We start from the raw sequence: 17674 nt of genomic DNA, 5'->3' as shown, positions 1-17674 counted from the left end.
AAGCTTTACGAAAAGTCAATACAGACGATGATGCTGCCAGAAAGAGACGTTTGGTGCCATTGGAGAAAGATACAGAACAGTGGAGATTATATCTTATGTCGAGAGTAACTGACACACACAGAAGATTACAATAAACTGTGACTTGAATTCATTTAAATTCCAGGAGGCTGTAGGCAAGTGCTTTATTTAAGTTTTAATAGGCTACCAAACTGTGAAAAATACTCCGGCATTAGAAACATTACTTAATTAAAAGTAACAAAAGTAAATTCATTAAATGCTCAGTTATATATAATGTTCTTGGATTCATATCACTGCTTCAAATGTGCATTTTACTGCTGTAGTTATCTAAGGTTGAGCTTATTTGAACTATTTTATGTCCTGTTGGTTAGTTGAATCAACATTAATGCATCATTAAATGCATAATGTTTATCATTTTGTTTTGTTCTATAAGAACAGCGTATCTCCAAAAAGTCAACAAGCTCAGAAAAACAATGAAATTTCCAGCGAATCCAAGTTGGTTTTAAAACGGTTTATTTAGCTGGAAAAAGTTGAAGTTTCTTAACCCATAAAGGAACATTTATATTTTGTATAGTCAAAACCACCAAATTTGGAGATGCATGTTTTTCACTGGAAGGGAAAAAGTACAACATTTAGTTTCCATAAAATAGAAATACTCAAGTACAAAATCATCAGATTTGTACTTAAGTACTGTAACCTCCCTTGAGTATATGTACTTAGTTATTTTCCACTACCGGCTAAATCAGGTTCCCAACCTTTGAACTGTAATGTCATAAAATAATTACCAATATTTACCAGCAAAAATGTAGAAATGCCTGTTTAAAGAAGGAAAAATAGCTTATTTGGCAGAATGCCTGCTGTCATTATTTCATCATAAAATATTTCATCATTATGTAGAGTGAGATTTCTTTTTTTAAATATAAAATTTAGCTTATAAAATATCATCCTTTGTTAAATATTGAAGCCATGGAGGTGATGAGAGTCCAGTTTTCTGTCAGTGACTCGACGTGTTTTCACACCGTTGAGTAGAAGACGGAGATTTGATGAGAGTCATTTAAAAAATAACTACGAGGAGTTATGAGAGGTCAAATATGATGCAATATTTCCCAAGAGGCAAAGATTTGTGTCAGAACTGCACCCATTTAATCATCTCACGACCCTTCAGACTTATGTTGTGACCAACTGGAGGGGGCCTGAGCCATAGGTTGGAAGTCACTGGACTAAACTGACTTTATATCAAGTAGTTCAAACTAGATGAAATATAGAAGTATCTAATGTTTTATTAGTCGGAGGGACCGAACCAGTACTTTTACTCACTGATTTCATTTCCTTGTTTCCTTGAACGGTGTTTCGACGCCCGAAATACTTCAAATTAACAAGAGGAAAGAAAAAATGACAGCAGAGGAAAGTTTGAACATATCAACATGTTTCTGATCTCACGACCTCTCACGATAAACTCCGTCAACTCTCGAGTCGATCCGCACTTTCGATTTAGAAACCCCGACTCTAAAAACGACTCTAAAAAAATACTTTTTTAAATATTCACTCGATGAATTCGAATCTCACGTTTATTTAAAAGAAAATATGGATTAAATAAACTTCTAATTGCCGTGCACACTTTTAACGACACAAACAAAACAAAAACAAAAATCGAATCAAATACTTCAATTCAGGAATAATAGTGCAGTTAATACAAATTTAAAAAATCGGATATTGTTTCACTTCTTCGGCTCCCACACCGCCTATAGAAAGTCATACTCATATTTCAAGTCCAAGACGCCACATAACACAACTGACGGGGGGGGGAGGGGAATTGTGTGTGTGTGTGTGTGTGTGTGTGTTCACACTCTGGACTGTATGTATGTACTTCCCTGGCGTCGTGCTTGACTGCCCTTGCATGTTGTTTTGACAGTTAGAAGCGAGGTTGTGACATGACGAAGGGAACTGACGACAGTGAAATAAAATCCCCCATCGCACGACGGCCGCCGGTGCAAACGTGAGATTCAACACACACAAGGGCGGATTTCTGTACGGGACGGGACAAGTGTTCCTGGTGTCAAACAGCTGGTCTGGTTTTTAATGGTCCGAGCAGGAGACGGTTTTTTTGTTTTTTGTTTTTTTAAATCAGGTGCCATTTGTGGTCAGAGCAGGAGTGATGCTGGTTGCCATGGCGTTGCTGCTGCCACCGCTTCCGCTGCCGCTGTTGGTGGATTTCCGGGTCAAAAGCGTCTCGATCTCGTCGTCGTCATTGAACGAGTTCTTGCCGTACCGCTCGGTCCACCAGGCTCGGTACTGCGAGGAGAGCAGAGCGAGTGTTCAAGTGTAAAATAGATATATGTGATCTAAGAACGACGGAGTCTCCGTCTGAGCTGCAGTTGAAGTGAGACGTCGGGCCTGGTTGTTGTTGTTCCGGCGACACCTGCAGAAAACGGTGGCGACGGCAAGTTCGGAAACAAACAACGCTCGTCGGGTCACCGAACAGAACCTGAAACCTCCGGCGTCGCTTCTGACGTCCGGTTTGATCTTTTTTCTTGTAGCCTTTCAGACAAACGCGCCCCAAATTTGGAAGTAGGTGAGGTTTAAAACGTTGTTATTCCCTTCGTCCCTCGACATCTTGCTATTTTGGAGCCAGAAGTGACCATATTTGGACGACAGGGCGGAGCTGGGGAGGGGGCGACAAGCCACTGCAGAAAGTGCAATACTACTGAAGGCCACTAGGGGCTGGCTCCGTCGCTTACTCCTCCCCAGTTCGTCCAAATATGGTCACTTCTGGCTCCGAAAATAGCAAGACGACGAGGGACGAGACGCCCAACTCGAGGCTTGAAAATGTCAATGTCAATCAAACCAGACACGCCCCCAAACATGGCTCTCTTTGAGGCCTAATATCTAATGACTGATATGAATGAATTCCCAGAAGGAAACACTGATCAGAAGGAGGGAGTTTATCTAATGACACCACAAAGACTCGTGGAAAACATTTACTGACTTTGTATTTCGGGAGAAAAGTTGACACTTTTTCAACGGGAGTCTATGGAGCCAGAGGTTTTCGTGGATCCAGCCCCTAGTGGCCCCTCAGCGGTATTACACTTCTGCATCGCTTCCCTTTTCAGACCCAGAGACTACGTACATTTTTATACAGTTCATGGCTGCGTGATATTACTCCCATTTGAAGGAGTATTGTATATTTGCTGATTGCTTTGTACAACCTGATTTTGTTTCAAGCCTTCAGTTGTCCAGCGTGCAAGAATCTGATGCTTTTCTTTGGACGAGTGACGATCCCGGACTTTTCACTGAAACCGCCTCACAGCCTGCTGCTGCTCCCGAGGGGTTCATTAGGTTTCTATCAAAATCTCAAAGAGCCACATCAGCTGTTTTTATTTCACGTTTCCTTGTTTTACGACAGAAGACTGATGATCGGAGGATGTTTCCAACACGCACCAACTTTGGTCTCGTGCGTCACATCCTGCACGTCCGTTAAATGAGCGCACACAGAATTCAAATATATTGAATATTGGTTCATGTTGCAAAAAAGAAGTCCAACCAATACCATCGAAATGTGGAGTTTAATTTCATGAAATGTTCCACCTCCACGCGTCGCTCACCTCTGTCAGCTCCATGTTCTCGAACTCCTCCAGCTGCCTCAGGAAGCCCAGGTTGGGTCCAGCGCACGGCCGGGCCGACCTCACCGCCGCCAGAGACTCCACCCATCCGCGGCCCGTCACCGTCATGATGTAGGCCACCACCAGCGTCACGCTGCGGGACACTCCTGCCACGCTGAGAGAGCACAGACCCTCTCACAGCTTCGACGGTAGGCAGCTTCAGTAATCATCTCAACATTCAGAAGTGAAACTCCTCTCTTTTTTTTTTCTTCTTTTTTAAACTAAAGCTTGTGGTTAAAATTCTGATTCTGCACGTTTGAAATTTACGATGAAAGCTTTCAGCAAAAGAATCTCAGCAGGCAGATCAGCTTTGATGATAGTCATGTGGCTGAAAATGAAATTTGGCTCAATAAGATACAAGGACCTCCATTCAAATATACCGTTATGGTAAATTTAACAAAAATCGACATGTGCTTCTTCTTTTCAACATCCTCACACGCATATAAACCTGGTTTTGTAACATGTACTTAATATAAAACACTTTATGACTTAGTGTCATCAGTTTTTGAAGTAAAATCTGAAATTAATGTTTTATTTTTATGTAAAATGATGCCAAAAAAAAAACCTCCAGTAAAGTTCTCCCATGTTTAACAAGGTTCTACTTTCAGCATGTGATTTTAATATTTAACATATAAGAAACAGGATTATGAGATTACGTGCTCACCAGTGGACGAGGCAGCCTTCACCTTTCAGCCGCGACTCGTGGATGAACATGATGCCGTCTCTGAAGTACTGAGTCCTGGTGAAATCATAGGAAACACTCTATTACAATATTTAACTGATGTCCAACCTGAAAACAATATAAGTGTCATGATTTATTTCATGATTTGTTGGTGGCTGTAGAGTTATTTGGTTGGAATTACTCGATCTGTAAAGAAATGTTCTAAACAATAAAAACAAATGTGTTGATGAGGCACACATTTTTTTATTTTATATATATATATATACGTGAACTGAAATCAATAATAAGACTCAGGTTGGATCTTTTTTTTGGGGGGGGGCAGTTACACCCGCTGGCAGATGATTAGATGGTGAGTACGTCCCATATTGTTTAATCTTCTATTAAGTACTCACAGGTTTTGCTTGGAGTGGTCAGCAGCAGATATGCAAAGGTACGTCATGTCCTGTCGGTGGGATGGGGAGGGGGAGGGGAGGAGGGGAGGGAGGAAAGGATCAGTTTAAACTCGTAAAACACAGATATGTTCGATTAATTAGTGTTATAATGGGCGAGGGGTCTGACACCGTGCGAACACTGGGATTAACACACTTCCTGTTTTTGTTTCATTTGGGAGGGTCCCTGAAACGTTGCCCTCTCTGACACTGCTGGTGTGGCAGGTCATGACATAACGATGTCAGCCTCTTTCTCTCTCTGTGTGTGTGTGCGTGTGCGTGTGTGTGTGTGTGTGTGTGTGTGTGTGTGTGTGTGTGTGTGTGTGTGTGTTTTTAGGTACTGTACTGTGCACCTGGCAGCTGATGGTAACATGCAGTGGACAGAAACTACTTTGTCCCGGTATGACTGCAACGCTGCAAATAAATACCCTCAGAGCCCTCTGGGACATAACGAGCATCAGACGGGTCAGATCACACGCACACACACACACACACACACACACACACACACACACACACACACACACACACACACACCAGCCCTCAGACTCATGCTCAGGTTGAACATAAGGAGCCGGGTCTTCATATATTTTGCAGCATCGCTCTTAAAACTCATCCTGACCCCGACTCAGCGTTTGTTAAATACACTCCCAAAACAGTGTTCATAAACATTCGCTTTACTTGCAAAAAGCTCTTTTCTTTTATTTTAAAGCTCAAATTGTGCTCCACTAAAATGGCCTCTTGGTTTTATTTTTCAGTATGTTAATTAGAACCACCGACTCATCCGACCTCAGAGACTTGGTGGTTGCAAATTCTACCTTCCTCTCTCAGGAACCATCACTCTAGCTTCCAAGAAATCGTGTAGTCAGCAGTTTGACTGTTAAGTATGCAAATCCGCCGTCCCATCTGGCCATTTGGTCGACAACAGACCTGAGTCATCGTTATGCCACGAGAAAGCTGCGTCATGCATAAAAAAAAAAATTTAAAATATGCAACCCGATCAGGTCTTGTGTTTGGGATCGACGGACCGCTGAGATGACTGCTCAGCTCGGAGGCCCCAAAACCTTCGTCAAAGTTTTGGTGGTTGACCGGTTTGGGTAGTGATACCGTTAATACGAGTTGCTGTTTCTCTGAAACATGCTAGCACGGACAGAGAAAGTGCACAGAAATCTTTTTCGTGCTTCGCTTTCAGCAAGAAAAGATGAAAGTTGTGAAAGCGGACGCCGAACACGTCAGACGGATTCAAGGTTTCCAAAAAGGAGTCCGAGGAGAAACATTTCAGGACGGAAAATGTTCGATGAATCCAAACCGAGGTGGAACATTTCATAAATAATCGCAGGTTTATATATTTAAAAATCATCAATAGTGAATAAGCAGTTTCTTCTATATCTATTATAGGCGTATTGATTACTAACACACGTTAACAGCATCTAATGACCATAAACAAATACTGCACTGATCAAATAGAAATCAATTCCTACTTTCAACCAGAAGTATTAAATCCACACACATGATCGAAAAACACCTTAAAATGCAGCATTAAGGAGCCAGAAACCATTTTTTTTCCCTTCATGCAGATTTACTTTCAACAAGCTAAAAGTGTCTTGTGTGAGAAATATGAACATGAAGACGTGCATCTGCATCACAGCTGCACCGACTGAAATATAGATTTTCATACGATCACGTCTGCCTGAAAACAGCTCGTTCGGTGGAAGCTGGTGGATTCCAGATCTTGTGACTGACAAAACATCTGACTTTCACACCTATTGAAACATTAATCATATTGAAGTGTCCTTGTATAATAAATCGATTGTTGAAGGTGGCAATAACTGAAGCCTGAGGTGATTCATTGATTCATCCACTAGATGATTAACAAAACAAATGAGTAGTTTGTTCAGTGATTTTCAGGTGCGCGTTGGAGATTTCTTCTCTTAAATCAGCTGTTATTGATTGACAGATGATTTGATAAAGATGACAGCTGTTAGAAGTGATTTGACACTTTCAGAATGAGTTTCAATCAGCGGGGACACCGAGTGAGTTCGGAGGAGGTGGTGGAGGTGATGCTGGAGGTCAGAGGTCGTGCAGGTCGTTAGAAGGTACACGGAGACGGGGCCTCACCTCCAGGACGGGTGCAGCTGTGTCGTGGATGGACAGGATGTGGCTGATGTTGTGCTGAGCCAGCAGCTCTTTGTCTCGAGCATCTGCGGATCGGTGAGAGAATCAAGAAATCAAAAATGTACCTCGCGTCCAATCACAAATCACACCACGTGATATCCAGACTAAATTCAGCATTTTCTGCCCGACAACAGGCCCCTATCCCCCCACCCCCCTCCTTCAAGACCTCCCTGCAAATGTGGCTTTATGGCTTCAAAGTTTTGCTCTTGTTTTGAACTGAAAGAAAAACCGGAAAACCAGTGTTTCTAAAACCGTCCAACAGCTTGGCCCAAAAGCATGAAACAGTAAATGTTCTAATCAAATTTTGTTCTTTAAAAGGAAGCCAAATGTTTTCTGCCCTGGACAGATGTGCCCACAACATTTTTTCTCATGCTTTGCAAGTTTTGCAGAATGCTCCTCCTGCCAGCCAAACTCATACAAATCATCATATTTCGACATCACTAGAATTCATAAATAACAGATTACAACCTAGAAAGGAAAACAATATGAGTGCTATAAATGTTCAGAGGACACAGGGAGGAAATACAATCTTAAGTGTCTGTCTGCCAGAGACTTCAAGGTCATTAAATGCCATCAATGTGTCATGAAAAAGATATTTGTATTGGCTGTCAGGCGGTTGATATCAAATTGAAGGTGGTATTATGAAACTGCCTTTCTTCTTCTGTCACAGAGCAGCAACGCTGCACTCAAAGTCAGGACGCAGACGTCAGACATCCGGTCAACAATGGTTTCAGACTGAAATCGGAGTTTTTGGCATCATTAGAAATGTATAACTACTGCGAAAACATTTTATATCAGCATTAACTATAAAAAGATGGCAAAAATAGACAGCCGTCAGTAAAACATGACAAATATACGAGGTGAATATCAGCTGGTGAGATCAAGAGTAAAGCTATAAAACTAAACTTAATATTTTAAATATTAAATAAATTAATCATTTTAAAATATCCAATTAAATGAACCAAAATCTTAGTTTTTCTTTACTTTATGTTTTTGATGCAAATTAAAAAAACACCCCACTAAACTCCTTCTTAAGCTAACAAAACTATTTTAGCCGAGTTGCGGTAACAACTTCTAAACTCCGGTGGAATTCCTGCAGCTTTGTACCTTTAAATTTTAAAGTTTGTTTGTTTGTTTGTCAGCCAGATTACAGAAAATCTTGCGGCCCAAATTTCATGAAATTTGGTGGAAGGATGCAGAATAGATCAATCAAAGAATAAGCCAATAAATTTGAAGGCGGATCCATGAATTCTTTTTTACTTTTTTAACAACATTGCGAGATAGAATATTTGCCTACTGAATGCAGTACGTCTTACAATCCAGTAGATGGCAGTGAAGTTAATTAGTGACAAAACACAGGCTATTCTAGCAAAATCAAACCACAACTCACATTCATGGGTACCAGAAAGTCACGTGCTTGCTTACATCATTTCAATCTTCGGGTTGAAACAAGGGTGGGTCCTCGTTTCTCGCCGTTATTTCAAAAGGATGATAAAATATTTCCAAATGGCGATGGAAATAAATTCAAAAGGAATGTCATCAATCAGACATCATTCAAGATCTCAGGGCCTGAAGTGCAGTTTAATAAGAGAAATGGAGCCACAGTACAACAGCTGAGATGTGAGGTTTCAGTGAGGATCATACTTTGACATTACAATAGTTTTGGAGATATATCCCGACATATAAAGTGGCTGCAGTTGCAGATTTGCAATCAATAGAAGAGAAGATTATTGGGCTCTGAGTGCCCTTCTAGTTGAATATTATATTTATTTACAGAAATATTAATAGTAGACTGACAAAAAAAAGCACCTAGCAAAATAGAGATGCATTTAATTCCTAAAAAACACCATAAATGATCAAAATAAAGTAAATTTTCTTAAGCATGCTAATAAAAATGGACAAGAAAGCTGCAATAATGCATTCAGTTCATCGTGCATGCCGTGAAGTTTTCCAAAGGCAGCTCAGTTATCTTCAAACACCACAGCACAGCTTGTCAGTCAAAATACTTTAAAACGTTTTCTCAAGTTCATTTCTTCTGTTGTGCATAAACAAAAAAGTTCAAGATACTTAGTCAGGAGGATAAAAGAAAGATCAAAGGCCCCGTTCACGTTAAAGATTTGTCACATTTCCGATTCGACAGCGATTCCTTGAACATGTCGAGAGTCGACAAAAAGTCATTCATATAGTTCAGACATTTCCTGTTTAGTCATGATTTTATGCGTAAAAACATGTTTTGTTTTTTTTTAACTGATTGCATTCGCTGCTTTATGGAAACATGTGGAATACAGTTCAGAGAAGGGAAACTCCCCCTCCCACTGAGGAGGGGGCATCCCCTCCCACACCAACACTCACAGACCCACACCTGCCTGCAACAATGATGTTCCCCCAGCTGCTCACACACACACACACACACACACACACACACCTGCAGAGTTTAAAAAAAAAAAAAAAACACTTCTTTTTACATCAGAATATAATACTTCAATCACTGAGCTTGACGCAGTGACCTCTCCACTCTATAGAAACTGAGCTCAGCGTAGCATCTCACCACATGCGTCTCCGTATGAGGAACTGAAACACTCGACTACTTTATCCTGAAAATAAATAAATTCTTCACTCGCATGACAAGAAGCACGAGAGCTCACCTTTCAGATTTCCAAGATACAGATCGGGCAGGACCTGAAAAGAGAACAAACACGCGTGACAGGAAATCAAAGTTTGAATGATTTTCTGGAGCGTTAAATCCCGCATTTTATGACGCTGCACCTTGTTTATTCCATTCCCCATGTCGGCCGAAGATCTTCAAGTTTAAGACGACTTAAAGGTCATAATTTGGAGGTTTGGAGTCGGTCAGACTGCATCATCCAGCAGCATCTTTTCCCCCCTTCGACTCACAGACTGTCACCAGCTGACGGTTACATGGCTTTGACCCGAGGTGTCGTGAAGCCTTCCACTGCCGCTCCATTGAGAATATGTCGCGCGGGATGATGTAATGTGACCTTATCGGAGACACACCGTGCTTGGAGGTTTATATTTAGAGCAGGAGCGGGTCATGGGACCGCGAACAGGCACATACCGACCAGACAAAGATGGTTGAGGGCCAGAAGGTGGCGGGGGGTGGTGGTGGTGGGGGGGGGGGGGGGGGGGGTAGAGCAGATCGTGCAGCAGCGGGGCACACCCGGCTATCACTATCTGCTGAGCTGTTATACCGTACAAGGAGCACTTCTCAACGAGGCTCAAAATACCTGCAATAAATCTCAATTTGAGGTCATACGGCCGAGAATTCTCCAAAATATCTGAAATCATGAGTGAGTTTTTCTGTGGGTACCATTTTGAATCTACTTCAGTTGCTGCAGGAAAATCTTCAAGCTACTATAAAATGTGCCAATCACAACCTGGTGTCGCGGCAAAACGTGAAATAGACACGCCTGTCCGCTAGAGCAAAAACGTGAGATAGCCACGCTTTGGCACATAAATGTAACGTAATGAAGGATCACGTGACCAATAAAAAATGGACAGTTTTGAATGCGATTCCCACGCGGGAGGCAGCAGTTCGAATCCAGGAGGTGACAACATTGTTCTCGAAGTTGTTTTTTTGTTTTCTAACCTCAACCATGTTTCTGTTTCCTAAACGTTTCATCCACATGTCTGTATGCAGGCAGTAGGTGTCATTTTCGTCCACTACAGGAAAACGTGAAACTGTCACGCCCTGAGAGGCCAGAGCGTGGCTGTCTCACGTTTTGCTGTAGCAGACAGGCGTGTCTATTTCACATTTTTGCCGTGAAACCAGCTTGCCCAGATTCATGCAGTAAATGTGGCTAAAACCACCAAGACGGCCGCGAAATCTTCACATGTAGCTTCATGAAGGAGTGGATGTCGCCATCATCTACCTGCTGCAACGAGCTCAGTCTCACCTGGATGGAACCGGTGACTCTGTGAGAATCACTTTCTTTGATTTCTCCAGTGCATTCAACACCATCCAACCACTGCTGCTGAGTGAGAAGCTGCGGGTGGTGGGGGTGGTGGGGGTGGACACGTCCACCGTCTCCTGGATCAATGACTACCTGACAGGCAGACCACAGTTTGTCCGTCTGGGCAGTGTGCTGTCTGATACGGTGGTCAGTGGTACTGGAGCTCCTCAGGGAACTGTTCTGTCTCCTTCCTGTTCACCTTCTACACAACTGACTTCCAGAACAACTCAGAGTCAAGACATCTGCAGAAGTTCTCTGATGACTCTGCAGTGGTAGGATGTATAAGGGATGGACGGGAGGAGGAGTACAGGGCAGTAGTGGAGGACTTTGTGGAGTGGGTGGGAAGAAATCACCTGCTCCTGAACGTGGCCAAGACCAGAGAGATGGTGGTCGACTTCAGGAGGAAGACGACGGCTCCACAACCGCTGAGAGTTCTGGGAGAGGAGGTGGACATGGTTGAGGAGTACAAGTACCTGGTGTCTCCATGACAACAGACTGAACTGGAAGACCAACATCAACAATACAGGAGATCGTTCCTGATACAGGAGATCATTCCTGATACAGGAGATCATTCCTGATACAGGAGATCATTCCTGCCCACTGCAATAAGACTGTACAATAACTCACCTCTGGCAAAATCTATCACGCAACAATAACACCGTTGGTTATCTGTTTTCTTGTTTGTTTAAATCTTTGCACAATTGTTTAGTTAGTTTTAATTTAATTTAATTTAATTATTCTATTTTATTTTATTCTATTTTATTGTATATACTGACCATTTTTATATTTAATATTTTACTGTTGTTTTATTGCTTTCCTGTACCTATAATGCTGCTATAGTGAAAAAAATTTCCCCTTGTGGGATTAATACAGTATCTATCTATCTATCTATCTATCTATCTATCTATCTATTATCTATCTATCTATCTATCTATCTATCTATCTATCTATCTATCTATTTATTTATCTTCTTCATCTTGACACTTCACCAGTTTTCCTTCTTCAATTAGAATCTGCGTATGAGCTTGATCTTTGTACTAAAACTAAGAATCTCCCCTCTGATCTGATTCTCAGTGGACATCCAGTTGAATCTCCTTTCAGCCGCTGCGTTTCCAGTAAATCATAGCTGCATCTTCATCACGTCGCTGCGAGGCGATGGAGATATTTTTAGCTTGGCTTTTGTCTCGTGTTCCTGTGTGTGGTTCAGTGTGTGGCACAGCTCAGACGCTCTGACAGGCAGAGGAGCGTGGAGGCGTTTACAAAAAGTCGCCTGCCTCACAGGCCTCAGAGCGTGTCACTGATAAACATATTACATATTGGAAAAGAAAATGGATGGTTTTGTTTTTTTGTTTTTTGTTTTTTAAACACACCTTGATCAGAGCATCGCTGTGTGTGTAGGTGTGTGTGGGGGGGGGGGGGAAGGGGGGCTGTGTTTCATGATTAAATCGTTTTTTTAAAAGAAGAAGAGGGTTTGAGGGAAGTTCAGATAATCATTGGTTTCCTGCATTCATAATAATAATAATAGTATTTGTACAGCAGCTTTCATACATGAAATGCAGCTCAAAGTGCTTTCCCAGCAATAAAATGACATGCAGAGTAAAAACATAAAAATAAAATAAAAATGTAAGAAAAAAATTAATTTAATAAATAAAAATGCACAAGAACAGATCAAATTAAAGACAAGTTGGAGTTCGAGCTCTGATTTCTCATTGATCCCACATAAGTAGGCTATTTTAATTAAATAGGGTGGCATACTTAACAGCAAATAGGAGACTATTTCTTCATGCCTAGTCCATTTAAAATATGATATATTTAGTTTAATATTATGGTGATTTATAGTAATTTCCAGATTCTGTCACCTTCCCCAAATGTCAGATAAAATTGTGGCAAACGGAAGAAAACATTTAAATATTTTCATTTAAAAGAATATTTAAAAGAAAAATGAATTAGGAGTCGATATCTGAGGTTTGAATGTCAAGAAGATTCCTCTAGAAATTAATAATCCTCATGAAGACAAACTAAACAGTTTGAGTCTTTTTTATTTTATTTTGAAGGTTCGGTAAAATGAAGCCTCGCAGGAATATTCAGCAGTTGTATTATTAGTGAGTATTAACAGACCACATGAACCTTCTTCAGGGTTCGGCCTCGTACTTTCGCTTTAAATGTAATTGTCCATAAAGGCCACGTAGAAAGTGTCGAACTGATCCCACCTGAAGGATTTCCCTTCAAAACAAACGCAAGCGTGGAGAACTGCGTGGACTTCAGTCAGATGGAGACTTTTGTTCAATATTTAACCAGCTGACAGATCTGCAGACGAGGAACTGCTTCTCTGCGTGCACCTCTGGAGGAATGGCGCTGTTTGTAGTCGGGAGGCGGTTGTTGAAGTGCAGAAGTGACGCTCAGAGAGTCACGACGGCGACGCAGCGCTTCTGGTAACTTCTGATTTACTGACAGAAATTAGAAATTAGAGTGTTTGTGTGCATCATTATTCTACTAATCTGCAGGGACGAAGCAGGAAATCCCTGCCCTGCTCTCAGCTGCGTGTTTGTGCTTCTTCCTGCAGTACTTTATCTCACCGCTTGTTGATTTCAGTCCACTAGGTGGCGCAATATGTCCAGTCATTGCTCTATACACGCTGTATGAAATAATAGGTGAAGTTCTTAAAATCTTTCTCTGAATATACATAGGGTAATTTTATTATTATTATTATTATTATTATTATTATTATGATAAAGTGGTTATAGAAGCAGTATTGATAGTATTTTGGTTTTAATTGAAGTTTTATGTAAAAAATAATAACAAATAAAAAATTAAAAAATCCATAACTTGTCATGTTAAGATGTTAAACCCCTGGAACAGAAACCACATAGAAGATGCACCTACAAGATAATGAGCCACAAACTCTTTTCAAAAATTTTGAATATTAATTGGTTTTGTGCACTTTGAGGCGCATTTCTTGATTTCTTGTATAAAAGGTGCTGTACAAAAGTAAAGTTTATTATTTATTAGTGGAAAGAATTGTTTGTGGACTTAAATGTGGGAGGAGCTTCTCCTTTCAAGAGGACAGAATAAACTTCTTTGCAACAGTCTTTAAATCGTTTTTAAATCTAAACTATTGTGTTAGAAATGTTTAAAATGCTTCTTCACCGCATGAAACACGTTTAATATTCAGAATGACCTGAAGAGGAGGAATTCTGCAAGTAGAGAAAGTAAATAACATTATATTTACAGTTCATCCAGGCACAGCTGCTGTAATAACGCACAACAACACAACATCATACTACGAAATAAGTCCAAGTTACAAGAATTTGTATTGAGAGCAGTGAAACGCAGGATTTCTACAGTTTCCTTTAAAGATCTACGAGATGAACAATTGTTGAAAATGTTTTTGTAATCTTTGGTTTTACTGTAACTTTTTGTAACTTCTGTTGTTTCCCATCACTTTGACCTCTTTGACTGCCCCCCCCCCTCCTCCCCCCCTCCTCCCCCCGTCCTCCCTGCAGCTCGTCGGTGGTCTCCGGCCGGCGGCCTGTTAACGGAGTGGATCTGTACTACGAGCGGACAGGAAGCGGGAACCACGCCGTGCTGCTGCTTCCTGGAGCTCTGGGTAAAATCCAACAACGCACCTCCCTTTGTAGACGTGACAGTAAACCTCTTAACAACATACGAAGGCCTCCGGATCGTTTGTCTCTTCCCTTCGTGTCTGTGTCTTTATATCTGATGGTCTTTTTGAAGTCGTCCCTTCAACCCACTTCATGTCTTTTCCACCACAGGAAGCACAAAGACAGATTTTGCTCCTCAGCTCGAGTCTCTGAACAAAGAGCGCTTCACTGTCGTCGGCTGGGATCCCCGTGGTTACGGCCAGTCGCGCCCCCCCGACAGAGACTTCCCCCCCGACTTCTTCGAGAGGGATGCGAAGGATGCCGTGGATCTGATGAAGGTCGGTTGTTTACCGAGACGCCTCCGCTGGAGCTCACGTTATGAAAGAGGAACACGAGCGTGTAAATCTGAGAGCAGCGACTTTTATTCTGAAAAAAATACAGAATAAAAATGGGGAAATATAAATGTGTTTATAAAGAAGTTTGCCCGTTTAAAGCAAAGTCCAATAACTGTTTTTCTGGATAATTATGATGCGCTTATAATAAAGTTATTGTATTTTGCTATTATAACATGTATTGCTGACTTTTAAAGGATGAGTTTCTCAGATAAGAAATCATGCTTTAAAAACCGAAACTGACTTAAATGATGTTTTATTTATACACTGATCTGAGTGGCTCCATTTTGGTTGTCTGTGTTTTTAATATCTGGCTGCATCTACGGTTTGTTTACACGTGAAACGAGTTGCTCATGAACCACACTATGAGGTCTTCATCACACGAACGTAGGTCGCAAAATTACTGACAGTTTATGGGATAAAAAATATGTGAAACTTGACGTCTATGCGATCCTGTGATTTATAGATTCTTCTTTCCTATCGTTCCTTTTATTTTCAGTATTTTAATAGGTTAACAGTAAAAAGACAAGAAATAAGTGTGCACTTGTTTTTTTTTCAAAGAAAATCGTATGTTCAGTCTCTACATTTAAGTAATTTATGATTATTATTATTATTTAAAGGTACGTGTTGTTTTTTTCAGTGGTTAACCATGTGTTCGCTGACGTTTACTTTCATGACAAGTTATCAAGCGGTATAACAGGAATAGAAACATGGACTCCAGTGCAGAGAGGGATTCTGGGTAATAAGTTTCTCACCCTGTTTTTGCATTGAGAAGCTCAGTTTAAAGTTTAATTTTTGAGGCTTCCCTCTCTTTATCCATCGACGGCGTTTCGCAGTAGTTCCCTTTATACAGCGGGTACAGTCTGTTAAAGTGTTTCTCATTTCTTTTCTCTTTTTTTTGCAGTCGCTGGGCTTTAGGAAGTTTTCTCTGCTGGGGTGGAGCGACGGAGGAATCACGTCTCTGGTTGCAGCCGCGAGGAACCCCGACCTGATCCGTAAGATGGTCGTGTGGGGATCCAACGCCTTCGTTTCCCAGCAGGACCTCAAGCTTTACGACGGTACTTTTAACCATCCTCAATAACTGCTAGCTCTCTTTATAAACTGTGATATATGATCGTTTTTATATCCTGCATCTGTGGGGGTTTTTTTTTGGGGGGGGGACACACAGCGGTGCGTGATGTCTCCAAGTGGAGTGTGAGGATGAGGAAGCCGATGGAGGAGGTGTACGGAGCGCCGCTCTTCGCTGAGACGTGGGCGGCCTGGGTGGACGGGTTCTCGCAGTTCGCCAGCAGACCAGAAGGTGAGGACTCGTGTCTCGACAGGAAGCTTGTCAGGTCTGCTGCAACTCTCAGATCCTTGAAATCAAGACTGAACACTTTTCCGTTTGCTGCTGAAACAGATTTAAGGAGGTCTTAAACTGCACCGCAACTTTTATCCCATATTTAGCTTGTTTTAATGTTTTAATGACTGTTTTTGAATCTTTTAATCATTTGTTCTTAATTGTATTTAAATGTCCTTTTTCCTTTTGCCTGATGTTTAGATGCTTTTAATGGTTTTACGTGAAGCACTTTGAATTTCCTTGTTGTTGAAATGTGCTCTACAAATAAACTTGCCTCTCCTCGGTACTGTTACGGACTCATTACACAAGTTAAAAAACAAACCTTGACTAATTTCTGCCACGCGAACTTTGTTAGAAATAAATCTGAGTTCATATTTTGTCGTTTTCCTTCCACGTCCTCCGGTTAGGGAGCGTCTGCACGGAGCTTCTGCCCCTCATCAGCTGTCCGACCCTCATCGTCCACGGAGATAAAGACCCGATGGTGCCCGGCCTCCACCCGCAGTACCTCCTCAAACACGTCAAAGGATCGCGGTGAGAACTCGACCACAAAATCACATTTGACCTTCCAGATTATGAATTTCACTGTTGAACGCGAGCTAAAAGAAGTTTTTCATCCTGATAATCCAGATTACATGTAATGCCAGAGGGAAAGCACAACCTCCACCTGAGGTATGCGGATGAATTCAACAAACTGGTGGAGGACTTTCTAGAAGAGTGAAACGACTGGTCGGGCATTTCACTACGAGGTTCCTGTATCTATAAATGCTGCTGCAGCGAAAAAGATTTCCCCTTGGGGATTAATAAAGTATCTATCTACCTTACTTCCTCGAAAATATTCACACAGTTTAAAAACTAAACATTGAAGATAATTACAATATCTTTGTTTTGTTTTTTATCCCATTTGCGTGAAGCAAATAGGTGAATTTTTTTTTCTGTTACTCTTAAATTTGAATTCAATGTTAAATAATTATAATAAACAGGTGTTGTCATGAATTTAAGTTAAAGTGCCAGTTTCTAATAACAAGGCCTTTATAAAGGGTTTATACTGTTAATTATGATTAGTGGATTCATTAATGGTTTGGAAATTGTTTATTATTGCTTTATAGAGTTAATATAAACTACACATGAATGCGCTTCAGGCTGCAGAGGGGAATTCATTAACAATATATTAATATAACTGCAGATTTGATCTTATTGGAACATTTATAACTGCAATATTATCAGCTAAAAAAAAAAAAGGATAAACACCTGCCAATGTATTTTACAACATAGACACAATCATTTGCCCACTAAAAATCATTAATAAAGTGTTTGTTAGCGATAATAATGACCTGGTTACCCACTTTCAAGCCTTTTCTTTTTATTAAAGGTTGTTTTTTTTTTTTACTGAAGCTACTTTACGTGTTAA

At 41.0% G+C, this 17674-nt stretch overlaps 2 protein-coding genes across 2 annotated transcripts; one reads left to right on the top strand and one right to left on the bottom strand.

Annotated features, from left to right (window-relative positions):
• Positions 1–514: 514 nt before the first annotated feature.
• Positions 515–9938, bottom strand: LOC138200368 (dual specificity protein phosphatase 22-B-like). The gene is made up of 7 exons (XM_069152963.1): positions 9729–9938; positions 9608–9641; positions 6906–6988; positions 4752–4801; positions 4342–4416; positions 3621–3792; positions 515–2310 (listed from the first exon to the last, which is right to left on the bottom strand). Exons 1-7 carry the CDS (start codon positions 9747–9749, stop codon positions 2143–2145), a joined length of 603 nt encoding a protein of 200 aa, XP_069009064.1. The 5' UTR covers positions 9750–9938; the 3' UTR covers positions 515–2142.
• A 3124-nt stretch (positions 9939–13062) lies between these two features.
• bphl (biphenyl hydrolase like) lies at positions 13063–17671 on the top strand. The gene is made up of 7 exons (XM_069152959.1): positions 13063–13365; positions 14437–14540; positions 14707–14873; positions 15832–15985; positions 16096–16227; positions 16674–16797; positions 16894–17671. Exons 1-7 carry the CDS (start codon positions 13283–13285, stop codon positions 16982–16984), a joined length of 855 nt encoding a protein of 284 aa, XP_069009060.1. The 5' UTR covers positions 13063–13282; the 3' UTR covers positions 16985–17671.
• The last annotated feature ends 3 nt before the right edge of the window (positions 17672–17674 follow it).

This window comes from Embiotoca jacksoni, unplaced genomic scaffold, assembly GCF_022577435.1.
Source record: "Embiotoca jacksoni isolate LCO1_2020_lvr unplaced genomic scaffold, fEmbJac1.0.p SCAF_19, whole genome shotgun sequence".
Lineage (NCBI taxonomy): Eukaryota > Metazoa > Chordata > Actinopteri > Embiotocidae > Embiotoca > Embiotoca jacksoni.
This window is presented reverse-complemented; position numbering and strand designations above follow the sequence as displayed.

What these genes read in the sequence shown, in the direction of transcription:
- LOC138200368 (XM_069152963.1), bottom strand. Translation starts at nt 9,749, where the DNA reads ATGGGGAATGGAATAAACAAG. An exon ending in GTATCTTGGAAATCTGAAAG is followed by an intron (nt 6,989 to 9,607) that starts GTGAGCTCTCGT and finishes ACCGATCCGCAG; the next exon opens with ATGCTCGAGACAAAGAGCTG. An exon ending in GAAGGCTGCCTCGTCCACTG is followed by an intron (nt 3,793 to 4,341) that starts GTGAGCACGTAA and finishes GTGCTCTCTCAG; the next exon opens with CGTGGCAGGAGTGTCCCGCA.
- bphl (XM_069152959.1), top strand. Translation starts at nt 13,283, where the DNA reads ATGGCGCTGTTTGTAGTCGGGAGGCGGTTGTTGAAGTGCAGAAGTGAC. An exon ending in ACGGCGACGCAGCGCTTCTG is followed by an intron (nt 13,366 to 14,436) that starts GTAACTTCTGAT and finishes TCCTCCCTGCAG; the next exon opens with CTCGTCGGTGGTCTCCGGCC. An exon ending in GCTGCTTCCTGGAGCTCTGG is followed by an intron (nt 14,541 to 14,706) that starts GTAAAATCCAAC and finishes TTTCCACCACAG; the next exon opens with GAAGCACAAAGACAGATTTT.